Source organism: Nycticebus coucang, chromosome 18 (genome assembly GCF_027406575.1).
Source record: "Nycticebus coucang isolate mNycCou1 chromosome 18, mNycCou1.pri, whole genome shotgun sequence".
Classification (NCBI taxonomy): Eukaryota; Metazoa; Chordata; class Mammalia; order Primates; family Lorisidae; genus Nycticebus; species Nycticebus coucang.
The window spans coordinates 73624853-73651200 of record NC_069797.1 but is presented as its reverse complement, the minus strand read 5'-3'; the positions used below and the strand labels follow the sequence as shown (position 1 = coordinate 73651200).

The 26348-nt window shown below is 46.0% G+C and overlaps 2 protein-coding genes across 8 annotated transcripts; one reads left to right on the top strand and one right to left on the bottom strand.

Moving 5' to 3' along the window:
* Nucleotides 1-287: 287 nt before the first annotated feature.
* On the bottom strand, nt 288-17543 carry KCTD2 (potassium channel tetramerization domain containing 2). 6 transcript variants are annotated; one of them, XR_008375712.1, is made up of 9 exons: nt 17060-17543; nt 15337-15445; nt 13212-13303; nt 7150-7245; nt 3991-4116; nt 3195-3275; nt 1715-3039; nt 1331-1389; nt 288-854 (listed from the first exon to the last, which is right to left on the bottom strand). XR_008375712.1 is itself a non-coding variant. In XM_053570966.1 (7 exons), the coding sequence occupies exons 1-7, from the start codon at nt 17396-17398 to the stop codon at nt 3010-3012; spliced, it is 873 nt and encodes a 290-aa protein (XP_053426941.1). In that variant the 5' UTR covers nt 17399-17543; the 3' UTR covers nt 288-3009. The 6 variants fall into 6 exon arrangements, 3 of the variants coding, with proteins under 3 accessions (XP_053426941.1, XP_053426942.1, XP_053426943.1); XR_008375711.1 differs by having other exon boundaries at nt 1331-3039; XR_008375710.1 differs by having other exon boundaries at nt 288-1389.
* A 49-nt stretch (nt 17544-17592) lies between these two features.
* ATP5PD (ATP synthase peripheral stalk subunit d) lies at nt 17593-24442 on the top strand. 2 transcript variants are annotated; one of them, XM_053570978.1, is made up of 6 exons: nt 17593-17722; nt 20792-20922; nt 21137-21233; nt 23151-23222; nt 24064-24126; nt 24249-24442. In XM_053570978.1, exons 2-6 carry the CDS (start codon nt 20801-20803, stop codon nt 24378-24380), a joined length of 486 nt encoding a protein of 161 aa, XP_053426953.1. In that variant the 5' UTR covers nt 17593-17722; nt 20792-20800; the 3' UTR covers nt 24381-24442. The 2 variants fall into 2 exon arrangements, with proteins under 2 accessions (XP_053426953.1, XP_053426954.1); XM_053570979.1 differs by lacking the exon at nt 23151-23222.
* The last annotated feature ends 1906 nt before the right edge of the window (nt 24443-26348 follow it).

Below are 26348 nucleotides of genomic sequence, written 5' to 3'. Positions count from 1 at the left end.
GACTCTGTCTCAAAAAAAAAAGCCTTTTCATACTCCTTCCCTTGTCTCCTGCCAGCTCTCCGGAGGGCAGACCATCTGTCCCACCTCCTGCTTCTCAGCAGTCTCTGGGTCTCTTCAGATTCAGGAAAATGCAAGGGGGAAGGGAGAAGACCCGACACCCTCTCAGGCAGTTAGCACTGGGAGAAATGAGGGCTTTGTAAGGCCCCTGCCAAGTAGGAAGGGTGCAGTGAATTCATCTCCAGAGGCCATCAAACCAATAGAAAGTGATTTAGCAAGAGTTCTCACAGTACAGAGGTTTCTTTCATATCTTTATTGACAAAAAAGGTCACAGCACTTCAGACTTTATTCAATAAACACATGAACAGTAACAAGGGGCACCTGCAAATGATACCCCCAAGAGCAGTTATAACTGTCACTTTAGAGATGGGCCCCACGTCACTGCCGAGGAGAAAGACCAAACTGGTGCTACGCTGTCAGCACTCTGGGGATGCAGGTGCTCCTGGGCCTGCGGCAGAGAAAAGGCAGGACACTCCCTACTTGGCAGTACTGAGCAGCAGAGAGCGGGTCACTGGTCACATGACAGCCCCAAGCCACTGTGCACAGCTCTCTGGCCAGCCAGGCTCTCAGAGAGATAAAGCTTTCAGCAGGAACACCAGCTTGGTTCATAAAGGGTTTAGGTAAAATTGTCTCCCAGCCATTTCATCTTAAATGAATCATCCTTAGACTCCTAGAGCACTGGAATAATTCAGCTGTCATCGGGGTGCAGTCAGGGGACTTGGTCAACCCCAGCCCTCCTCCCCGGAGTGTGTGGCTTGGGGTCATAGCAGTCCTTTCGCAGGGCCAGCTGTGGGACTCTGAGAAGAGCAATGACGGTAACAGCGCAGTAATGAGGCATTTGTCCCATGTCTGCCCTCCAGGTCTCCTGGCTGAACTTGGTGATGGAGCTGGGGTTCAGACCAGAGGCCTCAGCCCAGCCTGGTTGATCATCAGGCAAGCCCCAGGGAAGCAGGGGGACAGGAGGCACAAGGCCCCAAGCTAAGCTGCTTTTTCTCCTAGTCCGTCTGACATTGCTTATTTGGCTTGGCCAAAGGGCGCCTCCTCCAAAGACCTCTCTCCTGCTCTGCTCAGGGCAGCCCTCCCTGCTGTCTCTACTTCTCATTGACTCTACCCAAATCATTTTTTCCCCTGAAAGATCTGACACAATGGATGTCCATTAAGCCTTTTGTAGGAGTGGCTGCTTTTACTGCAGGTGGAAGTTCATCTAACATTTTACAGCTGTAAAAATACTGGGCACAGGCCAGACTTTTGAGGCGCTAACGTGTATACTTACAGTGGTGTGTAGACAAAATGTATCAGCAGAAAGCCCTGTACACACACTTCTGAGTTACTCTACAGATACAGAAAAATAAGAAAAAGAGTGAGAATACTAGAGAGAAGTTAAGCCATCTGGGCAGGGTCAGGTCACAAGCTTGAAAGACACTTAGCATAGCCTATGGTCATTTCTAGAAATTACTACCCTAGATCCTCCTAGTAAGTAGTCAAGCTGTGGAGCACGGAGAACCTCAGCTGTGTCTCAGCGTGCCTGGCCTGAGGAGGCTTTTAGAGACGGGGCAATCCCCAGAGGTACCTTCTCCTTCTCCATACCACTTGCCACATCAGTAAAGGTTATCTAGGAGAAGGGTTCTCTGACTCTCTTCATTCCATGACTACTCACCATGACTCAAAACCTCAGAGAGAAAGTGCAGACACAAGCTCTGCGGTCAAAGGCCAGAGGAGGGCTTGGCTACATCCTTGTCAAACAAGTACCGATCCCTCAAAAACATGGCACTCTACAGAAAGAAATAATGTGTGAGAAAGCGAGTGAGAGACCGAGGGGTCTCAGACTGCCCAGCAAATGCATGTGCACCACTGGGGATGCCGCAGAGTCACTGACACTGCCATGGGGCAGGTGTGCCAAGGCCAGAAACGAAGAAGAGACACAAATATTGCACATTCAGTCAAGGCATTTCCAAAGACAGTCACAGAAATTACAGCTCTCTCAGATATAACAACATAACACATTTGGCAACTTTCAAAGGAACAGCCTTCTCCACCCCAAGCCATCAGAAGGTCCACAGAGTCCCTTCATCTTTGGTCCAGTTTAAAAAGCCAGGGAAGGAAGACAGGGTGAATGCAGAGTAAGAGAAGACCGCAGATGCTTACAGCAACGACCTCACGCTCCTGTCTGTCTGATTCAGTCCAGGATGCTGCCTGTCTCAAACCTCCCCTTGGGGACAAAGCAACTTGCCTGAGGGTCCTGGCTGCTGGAGACAACTGAGGCAAAGCTCCACGTGGTGGCAGCTGGGTGCTCTGAATCTACAGCAGTGGTCACCAACCTCCAACCACAGCAAAGGACACCTCATCTTCCCTCCCCTCACAGAGGCTCTGCTCATAGGAACATGGGGTACTCTGGCAACTCTACGCTTTACCCAAAACCTCAATTCAATAAGATGCAGCTAGAACCCTCTGCATCTGCTGCAGGATTGTGAGGCTGAAAAGAAGGAAGAAAAGACAGTGTTCCGAGAAGAGACTGCTAATGCCCCATGTGGCACACTAGGGTGGAACCATGGCACAGCTCAGGGACACCCTTCCTCGGCTCCAGCTTCCTTGAAGTACAGGCCATTCCAAGGAGCTAGGCCACTTTCCCACTTCTCCCAGATCCCCAAAAGGCTCCAACTGGGAACCTAGTCCAGCTGTTGTTGCAAATACCTGTTACAATACTGGCTAAGGGAACAAAAGCGAGTTTCTGAAAAAGGATTCTGCAGCCAGAAGTGTATCTGTCTTTGGAGTCCTGTGGGTGGGGGTGGGATTCCTTTGGTTTTAACCGGAACACTACTCCACTCGGGGGCCAGGCTCCGCTCTGCTTTGTAGCAGCTCGGTTACTGTACAGGAGTGAGATGGAACTTCACAGACGCACTCTGCTGGATTGCTCTCTTGACATTTAGGATTCTGGTGTTTCAGATTCTTAGTTTACATCCGTGATCCTCTCTCCTGAAGAATCTGAAAGTGGGAGATGGAGGAGAAGGCTGAGGATGGTAAAGCAGACTGCCAAGGAAAAGGGAAAGACCTGTAGCTGCTCTCCACTGGACCGTGGTAAGCAGCCCAGTGACCCTGTTATCCCAGGAAGCAAAGTGGCAGTGGAGCCTCAGCCTTACCTGAAGCCTGTAAGCTGTAAAATATGCTCTTGCTAAACGTAGTTGGATCCAAAGTTTATGTGCTGTTGGACCAAAATTTGCCTGCGTGAAGGACATAGTTCAAGCTTACCACATAATGGTGATTTTACTATTTTTTTTTGAGACAGAGTCTCACTATGTTGCCCTCAGTAGAGTGCCACGGCATCACAGTTCACAGCTCCAGCTCTTGGGCTTAGGCGATTCTTTTGCCTCAGCCTCCTGAGTAGCTGGGACCACAGGTGCATGCTACAACGCCTGGCTATTTTTTTGTTGAAGTTTGGCCAGGGCCAGGTTTGAACCCGCCACCCTCAGTATATGGGGCAACGGAACCATAGGCACTGCCCCATAATAGTGATTTAGAAGTGAGTATGGAGGAAAAAGAAGAAACAGCATAAAATAATTTTCTAGGAACATAAGAGGGGAAAAGTCACAAAGGCAAGAAAATACTTTTTCACCCAAGGCAGCAAAAAGAAGAACAATAGTTTCAAAGAATAAATACAAAACACTTTCCTAAAAGAGTTCAGAATTCTCATCTTGTAGTAACTAGTGCCAAGCTTTTCTTCTGCCTTGAACTGGCAGAGGCTAGAGAAAGTCTACTCTTTTCAGGTTCACATTTGCTAACTAAAAACCCCCATCACTCCTCCTTAAACCCTGATTTAAATTACAACAGTCAAAATAACAAAATAAAGGGGAAACGCAAAGTTGGTTTTAGACAAGGGAAGAAATGAAAAGCAGTTCAGGCAAAGCCCATGGAGGGGCTGGGGAAGTGATTTCTTACCTTTGCTTTTTCACTCGGCTCTATGACAATGCCATTGGTAGAATTATTTAGTTCTCTGGAGACAACACAGAGGAATTCTGCCTGGTCCTCATTTCCATAGTTATAGGAAGACCCGATGCTGATCAGCTGAGGAGACAAGACCATGGGAACATTCCAACAGTGATCATCAAATGCTAAGTGCTACACAGATTACACTCTCTTCCTGACTGAACTCCGCTGTGTTACTTCTCAAAGGATAAAGACTTCTCTGCAACTATCAATGCCCCAAGGAACAACTGGGTCTGTACTCATCAGACTTCCTTCCCAAGAAGAAAAGTATGAGTCCACCAGTGCCCCCTCACCCAAGCCCTTGAAATCATCCCAAAGGCAGCAGAGGGATAAACATGACAACTCTTCTTCCTTTAAACACTGCGGTGAAAAGGAATGTTTCCACGAATGAAAATGGACACTTGCACTCTCAGAGGCTGAGGCAGGTGGATTGCTTGAGCTCAGGAGTTCGAAACAAGCCTGAGTAAGCGCAACACCCTGTCTCTACTAAAAAGAGAAGGTAGCCAGGTGCAATGGCGCATGCCTACAACCTAGCTATTCAGGAGGCTGAGGCAGGAGGATTACTTGAGCCCAAGATTTGAGGTTGCTGTGCGCTATGACGACGCCACAGGAGCCTACCCAGGGTAATGGAATGAGACTCTGTCAAAACAACAACAAAAACCTCAAACTCCAACTCTACATAAAACTAGATATGAGCCATATAAAATTATATTTACTCTATTCCACTCTCGGCCTTCCTATGATCTGAAGGAAATAGAAGAATCAAACAATTCTGCCATCTAATGGAATAAAACAGTAAAACTCTGGCTCTCAGTAGTTTTGTTTTACTTTTTTCTTACAGTATCATAGCTCATAGCAACCTGAAACTCTGGTTTTTTTTTTTTTTTTGAGACAGAGCCTGAAGTTGTCACCCTGGTTAGAGTGCTGTGGCATCAAAGCTCAAAGCAACCTCCAACTCAGGTGTCCTCAAACTACGGCCTGTGGGCCACATGAGGCGGTGTGATTATATTTGTTCCCGTTTTGTTTTTTTACTTCAAAATAAGATATGTGCAGTGTGCATAGGAATTTGTTCATAGTTTTTTTATAGTCCGGCCCTCCAACAGTCTGAGGGACAGTGAACTGACCCCCTGTTTAAAAAGTTTGAGGACTCTAGCTGGGTGTTGTGGCGGGCACCTGTTGTCCCAGCTGCTTGGGAGGCTGAGGCAAGAGAATCGCGTAAGCCCAAGAGTTAGAGGTTGCTGTGAGCCGTGTGACGCCACGGCACTCTACCCGAGGGAGAGTGAGACTCTGTCTCTACAAAAAAAAAAAGTAATAAAATAAAAAGTTTGAGGACCCCTGCTCCAACTCCTGGGCTCAAGTCATTCTCTTGCCTCTGCCTCCCAAGTAGCTGGGACTACAGGCGCCCGCCACAACGCTGGGCTATTTTTTGGTTGCAGCCGTCATTGTTGTTTGGTGGGCTGGGCTGGATTCGAACCTGCCAGCTCAGGTGTATGTGGTTAGTGCCTTAGCCGCTTGAGCCATAGGCGCCGAGCCAACTCTGGGGTTCTTGCCTTAGCCTCAGCCTCCCTAGTAGCTGAGACTACAGGTACATACCACCAAGCCCAGCTAGTTTTTTTCTGAGACAGAGTCTTACTTTGTCACCCTCATTAGAGTGCTGTGGAGTCACAGCTTATAGCAATCTCATACTCTTGGCTCAAGCTATCCTACTGCCTCAACCTCCCAAGTAGCTGGGACTACAGGAGCCCACTACAATACCTGGCTATTTTTAGAGATGGGGTCTCACTCTTGCTCAGGCTGTTCTTGAACTTGTGAGCTCAGGCGATCCACCCACCTCGGCCTCCCAGAGTGCTAGGATTACAGGTGTGAAAAACATCCTAGTTTTTCTGTTTTTTTTTTTTTTTTTTAGTAGAGACAGGGTCTTGCTCTTGCTTAGGCTGGTCTCAAACTCCTACGCTCAAGCAGTCCACCTGCCTCTGCCTTCAGAGTGCTAGGATTACAGGCCTGAGCCCTTGTGCCTGGCCTGTTTTGCTACCTCAATCATAAATACAATGCTAAGGGGCAGCGCCTGTGGCTCAGTCGGTAAGGTGCCGGCCCCATATACCGAGGGTGGTGGGTTCGAACCCGGCCTCGGCTGAACTGCAACCAAAACATAGCTGGGTGCTGTGGCGGGCACCTATAGTCCCAGCTACTCGGGAGGCTGAGGCAAGAGAATCGCTTAAGCCCAGGAGTTGGAGGTTGCTGTGAGCTGTGTGAGGCCACGGCACTCTACCAAGGGCCATAAAGTGAGACTCTGTTTCTACAAAAAAAAAATAAAATAAATACAATGCTAAAAGAACTGGAGAGAAGGATAGAAAAGGACCGTGTCACACTTATCACAACACCTCCTCCCTTTGTAGTATACCCATCCAGCAAGCTTTGCAGCTGGATTATACAGACGTCAGAATTAAAAAGTTCTGACCCTGGGCGGCGCCTGTGGCTCAGTCGGTAAGGCGCTGGCCCCATATACCGAGGGTGGCGGGTTCAAACCCGGCCCCGGCCAAACTGCAACCAAAAAATAGCCGGGTGTTGTGGCGGGCGCCTGTAGTCCCAGCTACTCGGGAGGCTGAGGCAAGAGAATCGCTTAAGCCCAGGAGTTGGAGGTTGCTGTGAGCTGTGTGAGGCCACGGCACTCTACCGAGGGCCATAAAGTGAGACTCTGTCTCTACAAAAAAAAAAAAAAAGAAAAAAGTTCTGACCCTGGGAGAAGGAAAGGAAGGCTTGTGGTTGAATCCTACCATCTTCTTTAGGGACTCACTCTAGAATCCCTCTGAGGGTAGAAAAACCAAAACGGAAGCACTCTCAAGCACAAACAGGCTCACTGGCTCCCTTGGGCCCAGTCAATGTGAAACTCTGGATGAAGCTGGGAGCCACGGCACCCCCGTCCTGACTCCCCAACTCATCATGTACTTCTGAGCCAGTCATGCCCCCAAGCTACTCTTCCTCTGTTTTAGAATAGGATCATATTTGGTCCTACTGATCTCTCAGGGTTATTAACTAGTTACTGCCAGAGACTAGAGCATTGCAGACTCCTAAGATGAGATATGGGGCCTGCTCCTCTTTAGGAGGTATTACCTGTTCAAATTTCCAACCGTCAGACATAGTGGAGACCATCTGTGTGAGCTCCTCTTCCTGACACTGCAGAACTCTGTACACGTGCTTCACAGGGCCCTGCAACAACCCAGCACAGACTGTGAAGAACAGCACCAAGGACACCACAGTGCAGCTGCCCCAAGGAAGCTCTTCAAATGCATAAACAAAAAAGGAGTTGCTTGGAGATTTTTTTCTTGGTAGCCACCCACAATTCTCCTTTACAAATAATACTGAGGTTTTTCAATGAAAACTCATCCCAGGAAAGAAAAAAGGGGTCTAAGAACATGAATCAGCAGATAAGATGATTCTGAACTTTGGGGGATGAATTATATGAGCAGCAAGGCTGACAAATTTAAGATTCCACCCATTTCCCCAAGTGGAAGAATAAAATTACTTGCATTAACAGTCACACTGTTATCTGAGGTTGTTTATATCTGACATACATGCTACAACAGCATGCCATATTTTGGTTCATCTAGATCAGCGGTTCTCAACCTGCGGGTAGCGCCCCTTTGTGACAATGAAAATACATCCTGCATATCAGATATTTACATTACAATTCATAGCAATAGCAAAATCACAGTTATGAAGTAGCAACGAAAATCATTTTATGGTTGGGGATCACCACAACATGAGGAACTGTATTAAAGGATCGCAGCATTAGAAGGCATTAGGAAGGTTGAGAACCACTGATCTAGAGTGATGTACATGACTATGAGAATAATATATCTGATATATGAAGACATTAAATCAGGCTTGGCGCCCATAGCATAGTGGTTATGGCGCCAGCCACATACACTGAGGGTGGTGGGTTCGAACTCAGCCTGGGCCAGCTAAACCACAATGACAAGTATAACAAAAGGAAAATAGCTGGGTGTTGTGGCGGGCGCCTATAGTCTCAGCTACTTGGGAGGCTGAGGCAAGAAAATTGCCTAAGCCCAAGAGTTTGAGGTTGCTGTGAACTGTGGTGACGCCGCGGCATTCTACTGAGGGCGACATAGTGAGACTCTGTCTCCAAAAAAAAAAAAAAAAAAAGACATAAAATCAATATATCAAATAGGAATCTCGTAATGTTCAAATTATTTTTAGCCCAATGCTGGTGCTAAGGGCTTTAGTGTTTCAGTGTTAAAAGGTAACATTCTCATAACAGAGGTATGGTACTCCTGGCTACTTGGAAGACTGAGGTAGAAGAATGGCCAGGAGTTTGAGTTCAGCCTGGGCAACAAAATGAGATCACATTTCTCAAGAAAAAAAAAAAAGTATGCCCCAATGCTGCAGCACTAGGGCTCCCTTAGCTCTCTCCCAGGAGAAGCCCACATACACAAAGACTCAAAATGCTTCGTAATCTGGGACCTGTCAGTGTCGGGGCCAACTAAGCACTCACTGCCCACCGTGGAGGGCAGGAAGATTAAGGGCACAAACAGTAACTGAGGCTCATAACAATGATGCTCAAACATGGAGAGAGGGGTCACTTATGTTCAATATAATTTTAAGAAAACAGAAAATAATCTCCTTGAACTCACAGAAATGAAAAAAAAAACAGAAAATAGAAAAATCTCTCTCTAAAAATGATGAAAACTTAGTTTTTGTAATTCTGCAAGGGGATGAGTGGGCTTCAATTATTTGGAAAATTAGTTTTAGAACATCTTACTACTTGGGAAATAGAGGATAAACAAAGTGGCTACCAATGACTGAGCACTCCAAGCCCGAAGTGTCACACCATTCTCCAGGCGAGGACACCTATGTTCAGAGAGAAGCATCCTGCCCAAGCTGTGGGCAGAGCTGGGATCTGAGCCCAGAACTGCCTGACAACACTGTATTTTTTCTTCTATGCTTTCTCCTTCTAAAAGAGGTATAACCATCATTAGCAAAGGCACTAAGATTTTAAACATTTCCTTCCATATAAAATATAAAACAAATCCCTTGAAGATTTCAATTGGTTCTAACTACACATTTTGGAAACAATGAGATGTTTTATATTATAAAATTTAAAATATCACCAAAGACATGTGTCATTAGCCACAGAATTGTACAAGTCTGAGGTATGCAAGGTGCCATTATGTTGCCTGTCTTTTTTCCCTCTTTTCAAAGTAAACTATTGGGGTTCTCAAATGCACCAAGGTTAATCACTTAAAAAATACTGTTATTAGAGACAGCAAAGTAATTAGAATGGTGGTAGTCACTAAAAATGATAAGAGATCATAAAAATGAAGGTGAGGTAGGAGTCCACTTGTTGGGCTCGGTCCCAGAGCTGCACGTGTGAGGGACTGCAGACTAGTTAAAGGTGGTACCAGGTGTGGAAATTCACACATGCCTCACTTCACCTTGTAAAGACATGTGAGACAAGGGCCAAAAAGGGTCTCTTTGAACAACATCAAATCTATTTCTCAGAGTTTCACTAAATAAAAACAACAGATGGGGCGGCGCCTATGGCTCAGTGAGTAGGGCGCCGACCCCATATGCCGAGGGTGGCGGGTTCAAACCCAACCCCGGCCAAACTGCAAAAAACAAACAAACAAAAAAAACAACAGATGGAAAGGTCTTGACATTCCTAGAACAAAAAAACTTCCAATTGGGTATAAATCTACAAGCCTTCAGAATCTAGAGGATTAATTAACTTAACTGCTATCATCGAATAGAAATCTTACAATATGATCTCTAGGATTAGTCTTATGGTGAAGAAAGGAGAAAGTTTAGGTACCATGTTTGAGTGCTTTCAAGTTACATAATTCCTGGTACCAACCAAATTTATACTAAGCAATTAAGTTTTTTTTTTCTTTGAAAGAATGTGGAAAACTGAGGATAATGCTATATTTCCAAAATGTCTATGTTATTTAATGTTGCTATGTTAAAAGATGCCATGTAAATATAAGATGGCAGAGAGACTGGTGACACTGGGTCACAGGTCAAATGGTAATCTGCCAGGAACTGCAAATTCATCTTTGAACATCAAAAAGGAGCCTCTGTCAAGAGACATGAATAGAAACTTTTCTCACAAGGACAGAATGACCAATAAACACATGAAAAAATGGTCATCATCATTAATTATCAGAGAAATGCAAATCAAAACCACCTGGAGATATCATCTAACTCCACTGAGAATGGCGTACCTCACAAGGTCTCAGAGCAATAGGTGCTGGCATGGCTGAGGAGAGAAGGGATGTGGAAACAGCCCAAGTGCCCATCAACACGCGAATGCATTAATAAGTTGTGGTACTGTGGTATATGTACACCCTAAAATACTATTCAGCCATAAAAAAAAGATGGCGATTTTGTATACTTTGTAATAAAATGGATGGATTTGGAGAATTCTCCTAAACAAAGTATCACAAGGTTGGAAAAATAAGCATCACCAATACCAATTTGAAACTAGGTGGTTAACAATCACAGCCTCCCCCCCATCCCTCCCCCAATCACAGACCCACACAAGAGAAAATCTCAGTTAAATTTAAGAAGGGGAGGAGGGAGTTTGGTAGCTTCCCACATAGTGGGTACAATACATGAATATATGGCACACTCCCTGGATGCAGGACACAGTAGCCACTCTGACTTTAACCTGTCATGACTAAATTACATAACTTAATGGTTAGTACCCTCATAGTAAAATGAAATTAAAAAAAAAAACAAAAGGAGCCTTTGTACTGTTGGCCACTTGGAAGAAAAGTAAATGAATAAGCCCTTCTTTCCACCTTTGCAAACTGTTGAAGATAAAGATTAGAGAGATCTTTTTTTTTTTTTTTCCAGTTTTTGGCCAGGGCCGGGTTTGAACCCGCCACCTCCGGTATATGGGGCCGGTGCCCTACTCCTTGAGCCACAGGAGCAGCCCAAGAGAGTTTATTTTATTTATTTATTTTTTTTGTGGTTTTTGGCCGGGGCTGGGTTTGAACCCACCACCTCCAGCATATGGGGCCGGTGCCCTACTCCTTGAGCCACAGGCGCCATCCTGAGAGTTTATTTTTATCACTGGTGTCAGTTACTCATCCAGATAGTCCATCTAGAGCCAGAAAATTGTGATATGTGAAATCTAATGAACAAAGAAAAGGGATTATGTTTTACTTTATTTTTTTCACACTTTATTCAGCATCAGAAACATTTTACTTTTTTTTTTTTGAGACAAAGCCTCAAGCTGTCGCCCTGGGTAGAGTGCCGTGGCATCACGCTCACAGCAACCTCCAGCTCTTGGGCTTAAGCGATGCTCTTGCCTCAGTCTCCCAAAGTAGCTGGGATTACAGGTGCCTGCCACAATGCCCAGCTATTTTTTGTTGTTGTTGTTGCAGCTGGGGCTGGGTTTGAACCCGCCACCCTCAGTATATGGGGCCCGGTGCCCTACTCACTGAACCACAGGCACCGTCCTGTACTTTCTTTTTTTTTTTTTGTAGAGACAGAGTCTCACTTTACTGCCCCTGGTAGAGTGCCGTGGTGTCACACGGCTCACAGCAACCTCCAGCTCTTGGGCTTATGTGATTCTCTTGCATCATTCTCCCGAGCAGATGGGACTACAGGTGCCCGCCACAACACCCGGCTATTTTTTTGTTGTTGCAGTTTGGCCGGGGCTGGGTTTGAACCCACCACCCTCGGCATATGAGGCCGGTGCCCTGCTCACTGAGCCACAGGCACTGCCCTCTTTTCTTTTTTTTTTTTTTTGTTGTTGTTTTCAGTTTTTGGCCCAGGCTGGGTTTGAACCCGCCACTTTTGGCATATGGGCCTGGCGCCTACTCTTTTGAGCCACAGGCGCTGCCCCTGTACTTTCTTAAAATAGAGCGAGACACATATTTTTGCTGCAAGACTTCAGGCTTCTTCTTTTTTTTTTTTTGAGACAGAGTCTCACTTTGTTGCCCTCAGTAGAGTGCTGTAATGTCATAGCTCAAAGTAACCTCAAACTCTTGGGCTTAAGCAATTCTCTTGACTCAGCCTCCCGAGTAGCTGGGAATGGAGGCACCCCCACAACAACTGGCTATTTTATTTTTAGAGATGGGGGTCTCACTCTTGCTTAGGCTGGTCTCAAACCTGTGAGGTCAGGCAATCCACCTGCCTCGGCCTTCCAGCGTGCTAGGATTACTGGTGTGAGCCACTGTACCTGGCCATAAGACTTCAGGCTTCTTGAGAGCAAGGAGCTTCTATTACCCGCAGAATTCTTTAGAACAGTTTTAAGGGCCTAATAGGAGCTATTACAGCCAAATGTATGTGAATGATGGAGATATGAAATAAGCTAAAGATGTCTTATTTTTCCTTGTCACAAACTAGGTGGCATTTTCTGTTCACTCTGTTACTGTTATCTACTGAGTTATACAAAAATCAAGACTAGGCTCAGCACCCAGAGCTCAGTGGTTAGGGCACGGGGCACATACCCTTGGGCGTGTGGATTCGAACCCAGCTGGGCCTGCTAAATAACAATGACAACAACAACAAAAATAGCCAGGCGTTGTGGCAGGCACCTGTAATCCCAGCTACTTGGGAGGCTGAGACAAGAGAATCGTTCAAGCCCAAAGAGTTTGCGGTTGTGAGCTGTGATACCGTGGCACTCTACCAAGGGTGACATAGTGAAACTCTGACTCAAAAAAAAATCAAGACTATAATAAAGACAAGCTCACTGTCTCAGAAGCACGACTCACCAGCAGCTTCTACTACCTACCTCATAAGACTGGTTTCAAGTGGCTCACAGGAGCTGGATGTGGTATGATCACATGCTAAAGGCTTGTCTTAAAAAAGAGCAACCAATTGGTGAAACCAATACCTTGTTTGGTCTTTACATGGAGGGAGACAGATACTCTGTCAGAGAGGACAGGTTTTGGACCTAAAGTGCCCTGGGCTCCTCCCACTGCCCTGTGGTTAGGCAGCCACATCTCCTCATTCTTCTAGAGACATGGGCTGTTCTGTTTTCTGTGTTACTCCTCCTCTAATTCCTCGTCCTGAGCAATTCTGGCTGCACATGCATCCTCAGCACAGTTCTGAAGGGAAACGAACCCTTTTCAGATCACATCTCGACATGTGAACAGAGAAAGCCACTTTAGACATCCCCCTTTTAAAAGTTCCAAATACATTACTTGTGAAGTTCTGTTCTCATTGTCTCGTATCCTTTCCTTAACCAGTCGCACAAGAGACGCGATGTTGTAAAACTCTGCTTCTTCCAGTACGCCTAGAAGGAGGACCAAACTGTAGTCAGAGAGGTGTGGGAGAGAGAGTCCACTAGGAAAACACTGAGGCTGGAGTTCAAAATGTGAATATAGTCTCTCTCCTTCTGCCTAGGGAGTATCTCTCTACTATGTGGGGTGTACCCATGACCTTTCCCCAGCACCGTAGTCTAAGCCCCTCTGCTCACTGTTTCATCTCTGCTCTTCCCTACCTGGCACCTGCCCATTAGCCACAGGACATGGTGTCACTTAGTTTCTGGAACTATTCATGTTTGATACCTCCTTAACTTGCCATTTTTACCCAATTTGCCCTAAAAAAGGAGATATGTATAAAAATATAGGTGGATCAAACTTAATAGGATGCTACTATGTGAATAATGAAAAAGGAAATCATTGAAAAGCTTCCATGCTAAACAAAAATCAAAGGACTTGTACACGACTGCTATAAGAAGTGTGATCCTATACCAGGAAAAAAAAAAAAAAACTGCTAAAAAGGCCATTATTAAGATAATTCACAAAACTGGAATATAAGCTATAGATAAAATATTTATCAATATTAAATTTCCTGAGTTTGATAACTATACTGTCTCTGGTAATATAAGAGAACATCCTTGTTCTTAGGAGAATTACCCTGAAATATTAAGGGGTAAGATCTGCAATCCATCCTCAAATAGTTCAAAAATAAAAACTGTGGTGGGGGGTAGGCAGGAAGATAAAAAGGAGAGAGGAGAAGAAGGTACAGAACAAATGATAATCCAAATATGACAAAAATGTTAAAATTGGTGAATTTGAGTAAAGGGAGTTCTTTGTACTGTTCTTGCTCTTTTCTCTAAGTCTAAATTGTTTCAAAATAAATATTTTTTATTATTAAAGGCATCAGAAAAGATACTATTCTTCTCTTCAAGAAACAAGAGTATCCATGAGTTGGGAGTTGCAGCTAAATGGGGGTGGGGTGGGGGGGTTTGCAGGGAATTCATTATACTGTTTCTATTACTTTTGTATGCATTTGAAAAAAATTTTTTTTTTAAAAAAGGACATCAAGAAAAGGGAGAACTGGGGGCAGCACCTGTGGCTCAGTGAGTAGGGCGCCGGCCCCATATACCAAGGGTGGTGGGTTCAAACCCAGCTCCGGCCAAACTGCAACAAAAAAAAAATAGCCAGGTGTCGTGGCGGGTGCCTGTAGTCCCAGCTACTTGGGAGGCTGAGGCAGGAGAATCATGTAAGCCCAAGAGCTGGAGGTTGCTGTGAGCCGTGTGACGCCATGGCACTCTACTGAGGGCAGTAAAGTGAGACTCTGTCTCTACAAAAAAAGAAAAAAAAAAAGAAAAAAAAGAAAAGGGAGAATTACTTCTACCAGCTGAAATAGAGTTGTTTTGGAGTCACTTTATTAACTAGTACAGCCATTACAAGCTCCCAGATCTGGGTGCCCTCGCTTTAGGGACAGTCCCCAATTTCCACCTGAATGCCTTCAATAAGACCAGGTCAAACCTTGCAGAAGATGACTAGACCCACTTACAGTCCAACTGCCCTATAAACCAAAAAGATGAAGTAACTAAGGATATACCTGACAATGAACTGGAGAATGAATTAGGTCAGCTGCAAAAATTTACAGGGAAGCATGAGACCAGAGTTTTAAAGGAAATGAGGCCAAGCCTCTATTATTATTTTATTTTTTTTTTACAGATTCCAAGTTTAAACTAAAATCGAACATACAGATAACTGGATGTCAGAGAGATGTCTTGATTATTTAATCTATGGACATTTCTTGCTAGCACATAAACAAATGTAGGAAAGGATTTTGACACTTCTGGAGGTTTGGAAAGATATCCTAAGCAGCTAAGTTACTTATCTTCCTTTCACGAAGAACTGTACAGAGCCCAATATGACTTCCTTAAAGAAGACTCCCTCAGGCTTCCTGCTCAGTTCCACAAATACTTGCACATGAGCTCAATGAAAATCCTAAAGTTCAAATCTGTAAACAGTTTTAAACATTCTACCTGCATTTTGAAAATGCAAATAGTGCAAATAGTGCTCTTACCTTCTTCTGCCAGCTCCTTAGTAATGATGAGTTTCCCATGGCGGAGGTAGTTTAGGATAGGACCAAAGTAGGTGGGGTCCCTGTCAATCAGATACGCCCCTGTCTCATCCTGCCAACCAAATACAAGGCTATCATTATGGAGCTTTCCAGAGCATTTTAAACTAAGTCAGGGCAGGGTTTCACCCTCTTTGTTAGCACCCTAAGACAATAATGCATTACATCAGCTAAAAAACTTTAGTGATGGCAAGGTCTGCTAGACATTTGCTTATCACAAACTATTGGCAAGAAAGCAATCTTTATGTATCTTGTACTTTAAGGTCATTTCAAGTAGGGTGTTACAGATGCACCGTCATAACTTAGTGGCTTGAATTTCTAAAATCCTTGTTTGGACAGCAATTATCAACATTCTTTGTGGGATGTCTGCTATTTAGGAAAGGAAGAAAAACACCAAAGCTGCTCCATTTAAATCTTACATTAGAAAGACACTCTGACTTCTTCATGGCCCCTGAACTGTATTCCTAACTCGAAGAAAACCTCTATTTAGTTGGCAATGCTCCTGAACTCAAGGCCAACATCAGTGGGAGTCTGCATTGCCAGCTGAAATCTCACACACTCAGCTCTGTGCCCAGAGGAAGCTTGGTACTGCCAAGACTTGGCTCTGAGTAGCTTTAATCCTACTCATCTTTACAGTAAAAGGGACAAGAAGAAACTGGCTTACACTACCACGAGGAAGCTATATGGTAGATAAAAATAATTCCTTTAAAAGCAAGGGTTTTGGAATCTTTTTAAAGTTAAGGAAGGATAGGTTTCTATCGATCTGAGAAACTAGAGGTAGGAGAGGAATAAATGAAATCGACAAATACTTATGCAACCCAACAGTGTTGCAAGGTGACCAGCTGAATGCTATATGGGATATAAGGCGATGTGAGCTATGGTGGTACCTTTAGGCTGGGAACGCAAAGACGAAAGAGTAAAGTTAAAGAGAAATTCAGAGTTCAAACTGGAAATGGTTTAAGTGTCTTATCACCTCTCAGTCCTTTGGTTAGCAGCCAGGCATCCTGCCCAGTGGCAATCCTCGGGTCTTCCTTTCTTTTCCTTCTCTCTTAACCGGTTAGCCTAGATTTGCACTGGTAAAAGGTAACCTCTTTCTAAGGAACGCATTTGATCTCAACTATGGATCTAAAACAGCGATTGTTAACAGATAAAGTTCTGGGACCAGGACCACAGGAAAGCAGCGTGATACCACAAGAAACACTTCCTGCAGCTCTTGGCAAGAGGGGTCCGTGAAGTCTGACAAAGCTCCAAAGACGCCTTAGCTCACCCTGACCCAGTTCTGGGAGCATCTGGCACCGGCAGTGAGGGGCTGAAGAGGAGCCAGGGGGAAACTCATGGAGGTCAGAGGGGCTGGGATGAGACAGGCAGAGAATACGGAGAAGGGGTGTGGAGTGGGTTTTTGCGGGTGCGGGTGGACGCTGGGTAGGCAACGAGTCTCTGGGGACGAAGGGCGGGGTCAGAGAGAAGGCCAGGGTGTGCCTGAGGATGGGGATGAAGAGAGGGGTCTTCTGAGGCCCCAGAGACTAGCGTGGGAAACCAAGGGGAGGATGGGCTCGCGCGCGGCCTGAAGGAGCTGCCAGCGAGGAGCGGGTCCCAGGACTCTGCGGACGAATCTAGCAGAAATCAGGGAGTCTGAAGGACCGGGGGCGCGCCCGAGGGCGGGGCACACCTTGTCTGAGTCCAGCTCCGGGTCCTCCTGGCAGCAGAGGCGGCAGAGGAAAGACTTGGGTTCCCGGCCTAGGGTCTGTCTGGTGGTCACGAAGTAGGTGCCGCCCACGTTCAGCCGAACCCAGCGGGCCGCGCCACCGCCCCCTGCCCGGTCGGGCGGTCCGGGACCCGGCTCCAGCGGCTGCGCGACGGCGGCAGACGGGCGACCGTGCCCGCGGGGCATGGGTCCAGCCGGGCGCGGGCTTGGGGGCCCGCGGCCAGGGCCGCCCCCGTCGCCCACCGCACTCCCGCCGCCCCCTCCCAGCCCCGCCACGGCCGGGTCCAGCTGCAGCTCCGCCATCTTGGGCCGCCACCGCCGCCGCCGCCGCCGCAGCTGCCCGCGCGTAGCCGGGCCGGCCCATTTCTCGGCAGGGAGAGCCGGGCCGGCCCATCGGCGGGGGTGGGGCAGGAGGGGAGCGCCCCCAACCAGCGCCCGGGGACCCGAGCGGTGGAGGCGCTGTGCCCGCCCCAGAGGCGAGACTTCCGGAATCAGCTCCCATCCTTAGTGGCTGATCTGCGGAGCAAGGCTCGCTCCTTTGGCTTTGAGATTGGCTGAGAGGAGGTCTTCCGATGACGCACTTCCGTTACTTGCTGCTGTGGACTGTGGCTGTCGGGGTCGGTGAAGGTGAGTGGGGTCCGGGGGTTTGATCCTCAGTGGGTTCCTCTGCTGTGCCGCCTCCAAGCCTGGCGCCGACCCTTGTCACATCCCCGTCGAGGACGGCGGGTCCTCGGGTTGCCCCGCTGACGGGGTACTCCAGGAGTAGCTACTGCACTTTGCTTACTGGATCTCTTCTTCACTCCTCCGGGGCCGAGCTGTGACCCGGCCCCGGCTGGCTAGGATTTAGGTGCTGCCGCAAACTCTGGTGTTCTTTCCGCTCCCATCGCAGCGTACTTCAACCGTCCGATTTGGGGACTTGGGAAACGTTACACAGACAGCTCTGGAGGGTTCCAGAGTGTGTGGAGCGTTCAGGGCTTCATAGGGGCAGGGTTCATTTACTCATTCAACGAAGATTCTTCATTGAGAAATTCTTATGCGCATGACCCGTTCTAGCCGCTGGGGGAATTAGGTCAAAGAAATTAAAGAAAACTATCCATTTATGACTCCGACCTTTTTCTGGTGCTTGGGAAAGTCTCTGAAAAGGTGCCTGTTTCTCTGGTCTCTTTTAAAAGATACCTGCTAAGTGCCTTAACTGTTCCCCCAACTCCAGGAAACATGCTGTCTTGAGAAGGGAAGAAAGGAAAAGGCAGGTGTTTGACAATTTAAGATAACAAGGAAGATTTTTTTTCCACCTCACTTCTAATCCACTCCAAGATTGTAAAGATAAAGATCTTTGGCTTTGCCATCTTCTAATGTCTGACCCCAATCTTTTAAAGCTGATTATTTCTCCATATTCTGTCTTGGTTGCCGAAAACAAACGAACAAAAAACAGCTGTAAGCACATTCCATTTTCTCTTATTCACGAATGCATTGGATACCTCCTAAAATGCAGTACATGTATTAGAGCTGCAGAGGTAATCTGACATAAGTAAAAAGTGCAGGCGTGTTACCAGGCTTAATAGGAAGGGGGTAAAGAGCCCCTTAAGTTTGTATAAAACTGTAGAGCAAGTTGATATGTACGATTTCATTTGATACATTTTTTTTTTCAGTGTTTGGCTGGGAGTGGGTTTGAACTCGCCACCCCTCCCCTCTCCCTCCCCTGGCATTATGGGGCCAGCGCCCTACTCCTTTGAGCCACAGGCGCCGCCCTTCATTTGATACTTTTTAACACCTGTCCTCCATCCCCCGAGTTAAGCAGGGCTAGTGTTATCCCCATTTTTTTTTTTTTTTTTTTGTAGAGACAGAGTTTCACTTTATGGCACTCGGGCCGTGGCGTCACACAGCTCACAGCAACCTCCAACTCCTGGGCTTAGGCGATTCTCATGCCTCAGCCTCCCGAGTAGCTGGGACTACAGGCGCCCGGCTATTTTTTTGTTGCAGTTTGGCCGGGGCTGGGCTTGAACCCGCCACCGTCGGCATATGGGGCCGGCGCCCTACTCACTGAGCGACGGACGCCACCCAGTGTTATCCCCATTTTACAGATAGGGAAATTCCAACCCAGAGTCTGCCCTATTAAGTCTTGTTAAAATTTAGGTGTGTGTCATGCTCTGTGTACTGAAGAATCAGTGAATGAAACAGTCTAGATGGAAATGTATTTAAATTATTAACTTTTATGCAATGGTTGAGTTATTTTAGCAACATTTTCAAAGGAATGTGGAGATCAAAAAGAGCTGGGCTTTTAAGGATGAGGAGGAGTTAAAGGATAGAGGAAAGACAATCTATTTTAAAATTTTATTTACTTAGGCTGGGTGCAGGGGCTCATGGCTGTAATCTTAGCACTCTGGGAAGTCTAGGCAAGTGAATTGCTTGACCTCACAAGTGGGAGACCAGCCTGAGCAAGAGTGAGACCCCATCTATACTAAAAATAGAAAAATTAGCTGGACATTGTGTTAGGTGCCTAAAGTCCCAGCTACTCAGGAGGCTAAGGCAAGAGGATTATTTGAGGTTCCTGTGAGCTATGATGGGATAGCTCTCTACCCAGGGCCATAGAGTGAGACTTTGTCTCAAAAAATATATATATTTATTTACTAAGAGACAAGATCTTACTCAGTTGCCCAGGTTAGAATGGAGTGGCATGATCAGAGCTCACTGTAACTTCCAACTCCTAGACTCAAGCAATCCTCTTGCTTTACCCTCCCAAGTAACTAGGACTACAGGTACATGCCACCACACCTGGCTAAAATTTGTTTTTTTTTTTTGTTTTTTGTTTTGTAGGGACAGAGTCTTATTATTTCATCCAGGCTGATCTCAAATTTTGGGGCTGGGGTGGCTCTTATGGCTGAGTGGGTAGGGCGCCGGCCCCATATACTGAGGGTGGCGGGTTCAAACCCGGCCTAGGCCAAACTGCAACAACAACAAAAAAATAGCTGAGCATTGTGGCAGCCGCCTGTAGTCCTAGCTACTCAGGAGGCTGAGGCAAGAGAATCGCCTAAGCCCAAGAGCTGGAGGTTGCTGTGAGCTGTAATGCCACAGCACTCTTACCTAGGGCAATAAAGTGAGACTATCTTAAAAAAAAAAAAAAAAAATTCTTTGGCTCAAGAAGTGATCCTCGGCTAGGTGCAGAGGCTCACCCTGTAATCCCAGTACTCTGGAAGGCTGAGGCGATGGATTGCCTGAGCTCACAGGTTGGAGACCAGCCTGAGCAAGAGCAAGACCCTGTGCCTAAAAATAGCCAGGCATTGTGGTGGCTGCCTGCAGTCAGTCCTAGCTACTCAGGAGGCTGAGACAAGAGAATCGCTTGAGCCCAAGAGTTTGAGGTTGCTGTGAGCTGTAACACCACAGCACTTTGCTGAGGGTGACAAAATGAGGCTCTGTCTCAGGAAAAAAAAAGTGATCGTCCTGCATCAGCCTCCCAAAGTGCTGGGATTAGGAAGGCCAATCTGCAGGGACAGAATATATTAATGTGCCAGATCGTATACCTTGAAGAATTTGAAAGGCTAAACTGTCCTTCTTTTCTGATTTAGTAATCTTAGTTACTCTGGTTGATAAATATACCCACAAAGTGCTGAATGGAAGCTGATCTATTTCTTAAAGACTTGCCTAAGATGCCCTTTAGAAGATTCAGAGATCCTTATTTTGATCTGACTTATTTTCCAGGATTCCAAGATGGCTGGGCGAAAACTTGCTCTAAAAGCTATTGACTGGGTAGCTTTTGGAGAGATCATACCCCAAAATCAAAAGGCTATTGCTAATTCCCTGAAATCTTGGAATGAGACCCTCACCTCCAGGTCAGTATGTTTCTGAGGGAAAGGTCCATACTTGTCACTGAATCTAGAAGCAAAACAGTATTTTGGAAGTACATATGAATTCCTGATGCATTTTCATGGTGACCCTAAAAAGAAAAGTGTGGTGACCCTCCAGACTATAGGAGTAAAACATTAGCATACAAGCTTTCCATTTGCTTCTGGGACAGTCTTAACTTCTGCTTTTCCATGTGAGCAGGTTGGCTACTCTACCTGAGAATCCACCAGCTATTGACTGGGCTTACTACAAGGCCAATGTGGCCAAGGCAGGCTTGGTGGATGACTTTGAGAAGAAGGTGAGAGAGACTTCAGACCACTAAAGCACTAAGCTTGTGATTTGGGTTGTGGGTGGGGAGCAGGAAGGAGGATAATTACATGTTTAGGCTGATAGCCAGTCCCTGAGGAAGCTTAGGAAAGATGGATGTGGCCAAAGGCCTAGCAGTAAATAGGTGCAGGGGATTTGGGGTCTGTTCATTCAGCAGTATAGAATAACATTAATCTGGCTGTCCAGTTGAATGTTTGCCTACTTCTTCCTGAGTTTCTTTTTAGTTTCCTACATGTCTTCCTTTTTTATTCTTTTCCAACTAACACCATTTTGATTCTTTACTTGCTTTCTTCCTTGAGGGTCTCACTATGCCACCCTCGGTAGAGTACTGTGGCTTCACAGCTCACAGCAACCTCAAACTCTTGGGCTGAAGCGATTCTCTTGCCTCAGCCTCCTAAGTAGCTGGGACTACAGGCTTCTGCCACAATGCCCACTATTTTTTTGTTGCAGTTGTCGTTTAGCAGGCCCAGGCCAGGTTTGAACCCGCCACCCTTGGTGCATGTGGCTGGTGCCTTTACCAGTATGCTATGGGTGCCAAGCCTGTTTTTCTCTTTTTTTCTGCTCTTTTGTTTTTTTTTTTTTTGGTTTTTGGCCAGGGCTAGGTTTGAACCTGCCATCTCTGGCATATGGGACCGGCGCCCTACTCCTTGAGTCATAGGCGCCGCACTGTTCTTTTTTTTTTTTTTTTTTTGTAGAGACAGAGTCTCACTTTATGGCCCTCGGTAGAGTGCCATGGCCTCACACAGCTCACAGCAACCTCCAACTCCTGGGCTTAAGCGATTCTCTTGCCTCAGCCTCCCGAGTAGCTGGGACTACAGGCGCCCGCCACAAAGCCTGGCTATTTTTTGGTTGCAGTTTGGCCGGGGCCGGGTCTGAACCCGCCACCCTCGGTATATGGGGCCGGCGCCTTACCGACTGAGCCACAGGTGCCGCCCACCCTGCTCTTTTTTTATTGTTCCTTTTACCTGTAATTTTTGATCCACCTATCCTCCTTAGATAGTTACACGTTAAATCTCATTATCCAAAATTCATTTGCTTATTCACTCAAAGATGCCCTACTCAATGCCAATCACAGTGTTAAGTGCTGGGGCTAGAACAGTAAGCGCTCTTCTAAGGAGACTATCTTCGTGTCCATTGTGCTTTTTTTTTTTTTTTTTTGCCGGGGCTGGGTTTGAACCACCACCTCCAGCATATGGAGCTGGAGCCCTACTCCTTTGAGCCACAGGCGCCGCCCTTCGTGTCCATTGTGTAGACATTGGTTCCACCAATCAGCCTTCTAGCATTGTCATGTAAAAGAGAAATCACAATTTCTCTAGAATTTGAAGTGCCAAGTGTCCATTTTTCTGGTCGTAGAGTCTAAGTGTCCTATGATAAAGAATTATCCAGGGATCTCAGTGAGTTAGTGACAGAGCTGAGAAGATCCTTGAGCTCCTGTTTCTAGTCTTTATTCTTTTTTTTTTTTTTTTCTGTTGAGACAAAGTCCCACCCTATGCCCTGAGCAGAGTGCAATGGCGTTACAGCTTACCTTAGACTCCGGCTGTGGGCATCCTACTGCCTCAGCCTCCAGAAGCCACTGGGATTACAGGCACTCAGCGTGGTGCCTGGCTGGGTTTTTCTTTTTTTTAGGAGTCAGGGTCTCATTCTCACTCAGGCAAGTCTTGAACTCCTGAGCTAAAGCAATTCTCCCTCCTCAGCCTCCCACAGTGCTGGGATTACAGGCGTGAACCATTGCACCTGACTCCAGTCTTAATTCTTTGCCCTAAAACATTTGAAATGCTTCCTCTTAGGGCAGAGAATGTGTTTTAATATGATCTTCAAAGATTAGCGGCTTTGAGGCCTTTGGGCTCTTGGGTGTATTGGTAACAACTCCCTGTCCCTGTGTTTGTAGTTTACTGCCCTGAAGATTCCTGTACCAGAGGATAAATACACTGCCCTAGTGGATGCTGAAGAAAAAGAAGATGTAAGTAGTATAGGCTCTTATTCTAAAATTCTCTGAATACTTACAGCTCTGTATGTCTTAGCAAATAGGTTAAGGTAGAGTGAATTAAGTGGAAAATTAAGAATGAATTGTTAACAAATGCAACAACATGAATGAATTTCAAAATAATTATGCTGAGGGAAAGAAGCCAGCAAGAAAAAAAGTACACATCATATGATTACATTTTTACAAGACTCTAGAAATGCAACTAATCTATAGTGACAGAAGGCACATCAGTGGTTGTCTACGAATAGTTGGGAGGAGGTAACCAAATATATTCACTATTTTGAATTGGTGATGGTTTCACAGGTGGATACATATATCAAAACTTAGCAAACAGTGCTCTTTATGTGCATTTTTTAATATTTCAATTATACCTTAAAGCTGTTGAAAATAAGAAGTTGGAATTAGGTAGAAAAATTATCCAAGTAGTATTCAAATACCTAACTTTGCTTGAAAGCATTGAAGGACAACCGTTGGAACCCAGATGGTTTCACCAAAGAGAAGCCTGGCTAGGTGGTCATGTGGCTTGTTGTGACCATTCAGTTACTGGGCCCTATGAAACACAGGCATTTCATAGGTTCTCTGGAGGAGAAACTTTCTGAAGAAACCTGGTCCTGACCAAGGTGGTTTTCCTGTGTGGGCTTCTTTGTGGTGTTAGGGAAAGCTGTGGATTGTGCACTCCTTAGCAGTTAGGACAACCACGTACATGTATACTCTGTAGGTTGGGATAGCCAAAGTGGGCTCTGAAATTCCTACCTTGGGAGCCTTGGGAGAAGAATATTGCTTGGCTTTAGAACCAAATTTCTCTTTTCTTTTAAAGGTGAAAAGTTGTGCTGAGTTTGTGTCTCTCTCGAAGGACAGGATTGTGGAATATGAGAAACAGGTAAGGATGAGCTACTGAGCCGAGATACAGTTTACCTCTTTCATAGGAACCTGCCTTAGAGTCTTATTTTTCATCTCCACAGTCCTATGTACCTTAATCAAACACATTTTCCCTCTTTTCAGCTGGAGAAAATGAGGAACATGATTCCATTTGAGCAGATGACCATTGAGGATTTGAATGAAGCCTTCCCAGAAACCACATTAGACAAGAAGAAATATCCCTATTGGCCTCACCAGCCAATTGAGAATTTATAAAATAGAGTCTGGGACAAAGTTCTGGCCCTATGTTACACAATGCGGACAGTAAAAATAAAAATACTTCCATAGTTGTGGGTGTGTCTTCTCTGTGGTAAGTCATAAGAACAATTGGCCAACTTGCTAGCCTAACAGCAGGATTTACTATTCTGTGCTTCAGCTTTTGAGCACAAAAGTGGTATAAAGGAAACTTTGTCACAAAGTTACCTGTTGTCTCCCAGGCTGGAGTGCAGTGACACAATCATAGCTCACTGCAGCTTTGAGTTCCTAGGCTTAAGCAAGCCTGCCTATATACAGTCCAGCTGAGGCTTGCCTCCTGCCGCAGCTGGACTATAGGTACACACCACAATGCCTGGTTAGTTTTTTTACATTTTCTTTTTCTTTTTTCTTTTCTTTTCTTTCTTTCTTTTTTTTGAGACAGAGTCTTTGTCATCCTTAGTAGAGTGCTGTGGTGTCATAGCTCACAGCAACCTCAACTCTTGGGCTCAAGAGATCTTGCCTCAGCTTTCCAAGGAGCTGGGACTACAGGTGCCTTCCACAGTGCCGGCCAGCCTATGTTTTAGAGATGAGGTCTCACTCTTGCTCAGGTGATCTACCCGCCTTGGCCTCCCAGAGTGAGCCACTGTGCCCTCAGGGGAAAAGAGTTTTTTAAAAAAAATTTATTTATTGGGCAGGGCCTGTGGCTCAAAGGAGTAGGGCGCCAGCCTCCCAAGTAGCTAGAACTACAGGTGCCAGCCACAATGCTGGGCTATTTTTTTGTTGCAGTTGTGGGTTAGCTGGCCCAGGCCAGGTTCTAACCCACCAGCCTCCACGCATGTAGCCGGGGCTGTAACCACCGAGCTATGGTGTGAAGCCAGGAGTTTTAATAAAAGTAGCATCCAGGTGGGGCACGCCTGCAATCCTAGCACTCTGGGAGGCCAAGGCAGGTGGATTGCCTGAGCCCACAGGTTCAAGACCAGCCTGAGCAAGAGGGAGACTCAGCTGGGAATTGTGGTGGGGGCTTGAAGTCTCAGCTACTCTGGTGGCTGAGGCTAGATGATCTCTTAAGCCCAAGAGTTTGAGGTTGCTGTGAGCTATGGTGCCACGGTACTCTATACTGAGGGCGACAAAATGAGACTCTTGTGTCAAAAAAGTAGCATCCATCAAACTTAGTGACTGGTTTGGGGTGGAGAAAAGGGGAAAGGTTGTGGATATCTCTGCAGAAGGGAGAGGAAAAGTGTTCTCTGGTTGTTTCTTTTATATAAATATTACACAAAGACTCTTAAAAAGGTGTAAGCTTTTTTGAGTCAAGAATCCCCAAGTAAGTATGGAAATCGCTAGAATGTTGCACATTATGTGAAGTAATCAACCTGCAGGAGCCAACCATATTCCCCAGGAGCTAAGGTCTTTGAGTTAAAAAAAAATCACTAGCCAGAATAGAACACTTGACACCCCCACCCCACAAAAACAAAAAAAAGGCAAAGGAAAGTAAGAATATCAGGGTATACATCTTTCTAAGAATGTATGGGAACTGAATGCCAGGTGGCTTCCATTTGACCCCACTGACTTGCTTTTTACCCTCCCCTGCTCCTATGCTCAGGTTCCCTGTGTTCGGCGTACGGGCCATGTTTGGTTAATGGAGAGCTGAGAAAACCGAGGGATTGAGGAGGCTGAATGGGTATTTATTCCCCCTCGCTCAAGTGTGATCAAGGTCGCTGCAGGCTCTCTGCATCTCTTGACTTAAAATCAGAATTCCCTCCACAATCCTGTTTCCGGGTTCCAAGACCTTTTACCTTCCCTGCCTTTGAGGTCTGGCGATGGTGCTGGCCTCGCATTTCCTTACTCTTGCTCTTTCAGAGTAGGTGTTTTACACTTCCTCAGAGTACCAAGTAGCAGTGTGCCATCTTCTCCCTGCCAGACGCCTACTGATGCAAGTGATAGGTGTTTATTAGCCCAATGCCCAAATACCTTTGCACAAGTTCTACCATG

Bases quoted from the DNA above. Each gene is read 5' to 3' on its own strand.
- KCTD2 (XM_053570966.1), bottom strand. From the start codon at position 17,398: ATGGCGGAGCTGCAGCTGGACCCGGCCGTGGCGGGGCTGGGAGGGGGC. The intron at 15,446-17,059 runs GTGTGCCCCGCC...TTTGGTTGGCAG, and splicing joins CGGAGCTGGACTCAGACAAG to GATGAGACAGGGGCGTATCT. The intron at 3,040-3,194 runs GTAAGGCTGAGG...TCCCACTTTCAG, and splicing joins TTACAGCTTACAGGCTTCAG to ATTCTTCAGGAGAGAGGATC.
- ATP5PD (XM_053570978.1), top strand. From the start codon at position 20,801: ATGGCTGGGCGAAAACTTGCTCTAAAAGCTATTGACTGGGTAGCTTTT. The intron at 21,234-23,150 runs GTGAGAGAGACT...CTGTGTTTGTAG, and splicing joins TGGATGACTTTGAGAAGAAG to TTTACTGCCCTGAAGATTCC. The intron at 24,127-24,248 runs GTAAGGATGAGC...CCCTCTTTTCAG, and splicing joins TTGTGGAATATGAGAAACAG to CTGGAGAAAATGAGGAACAT.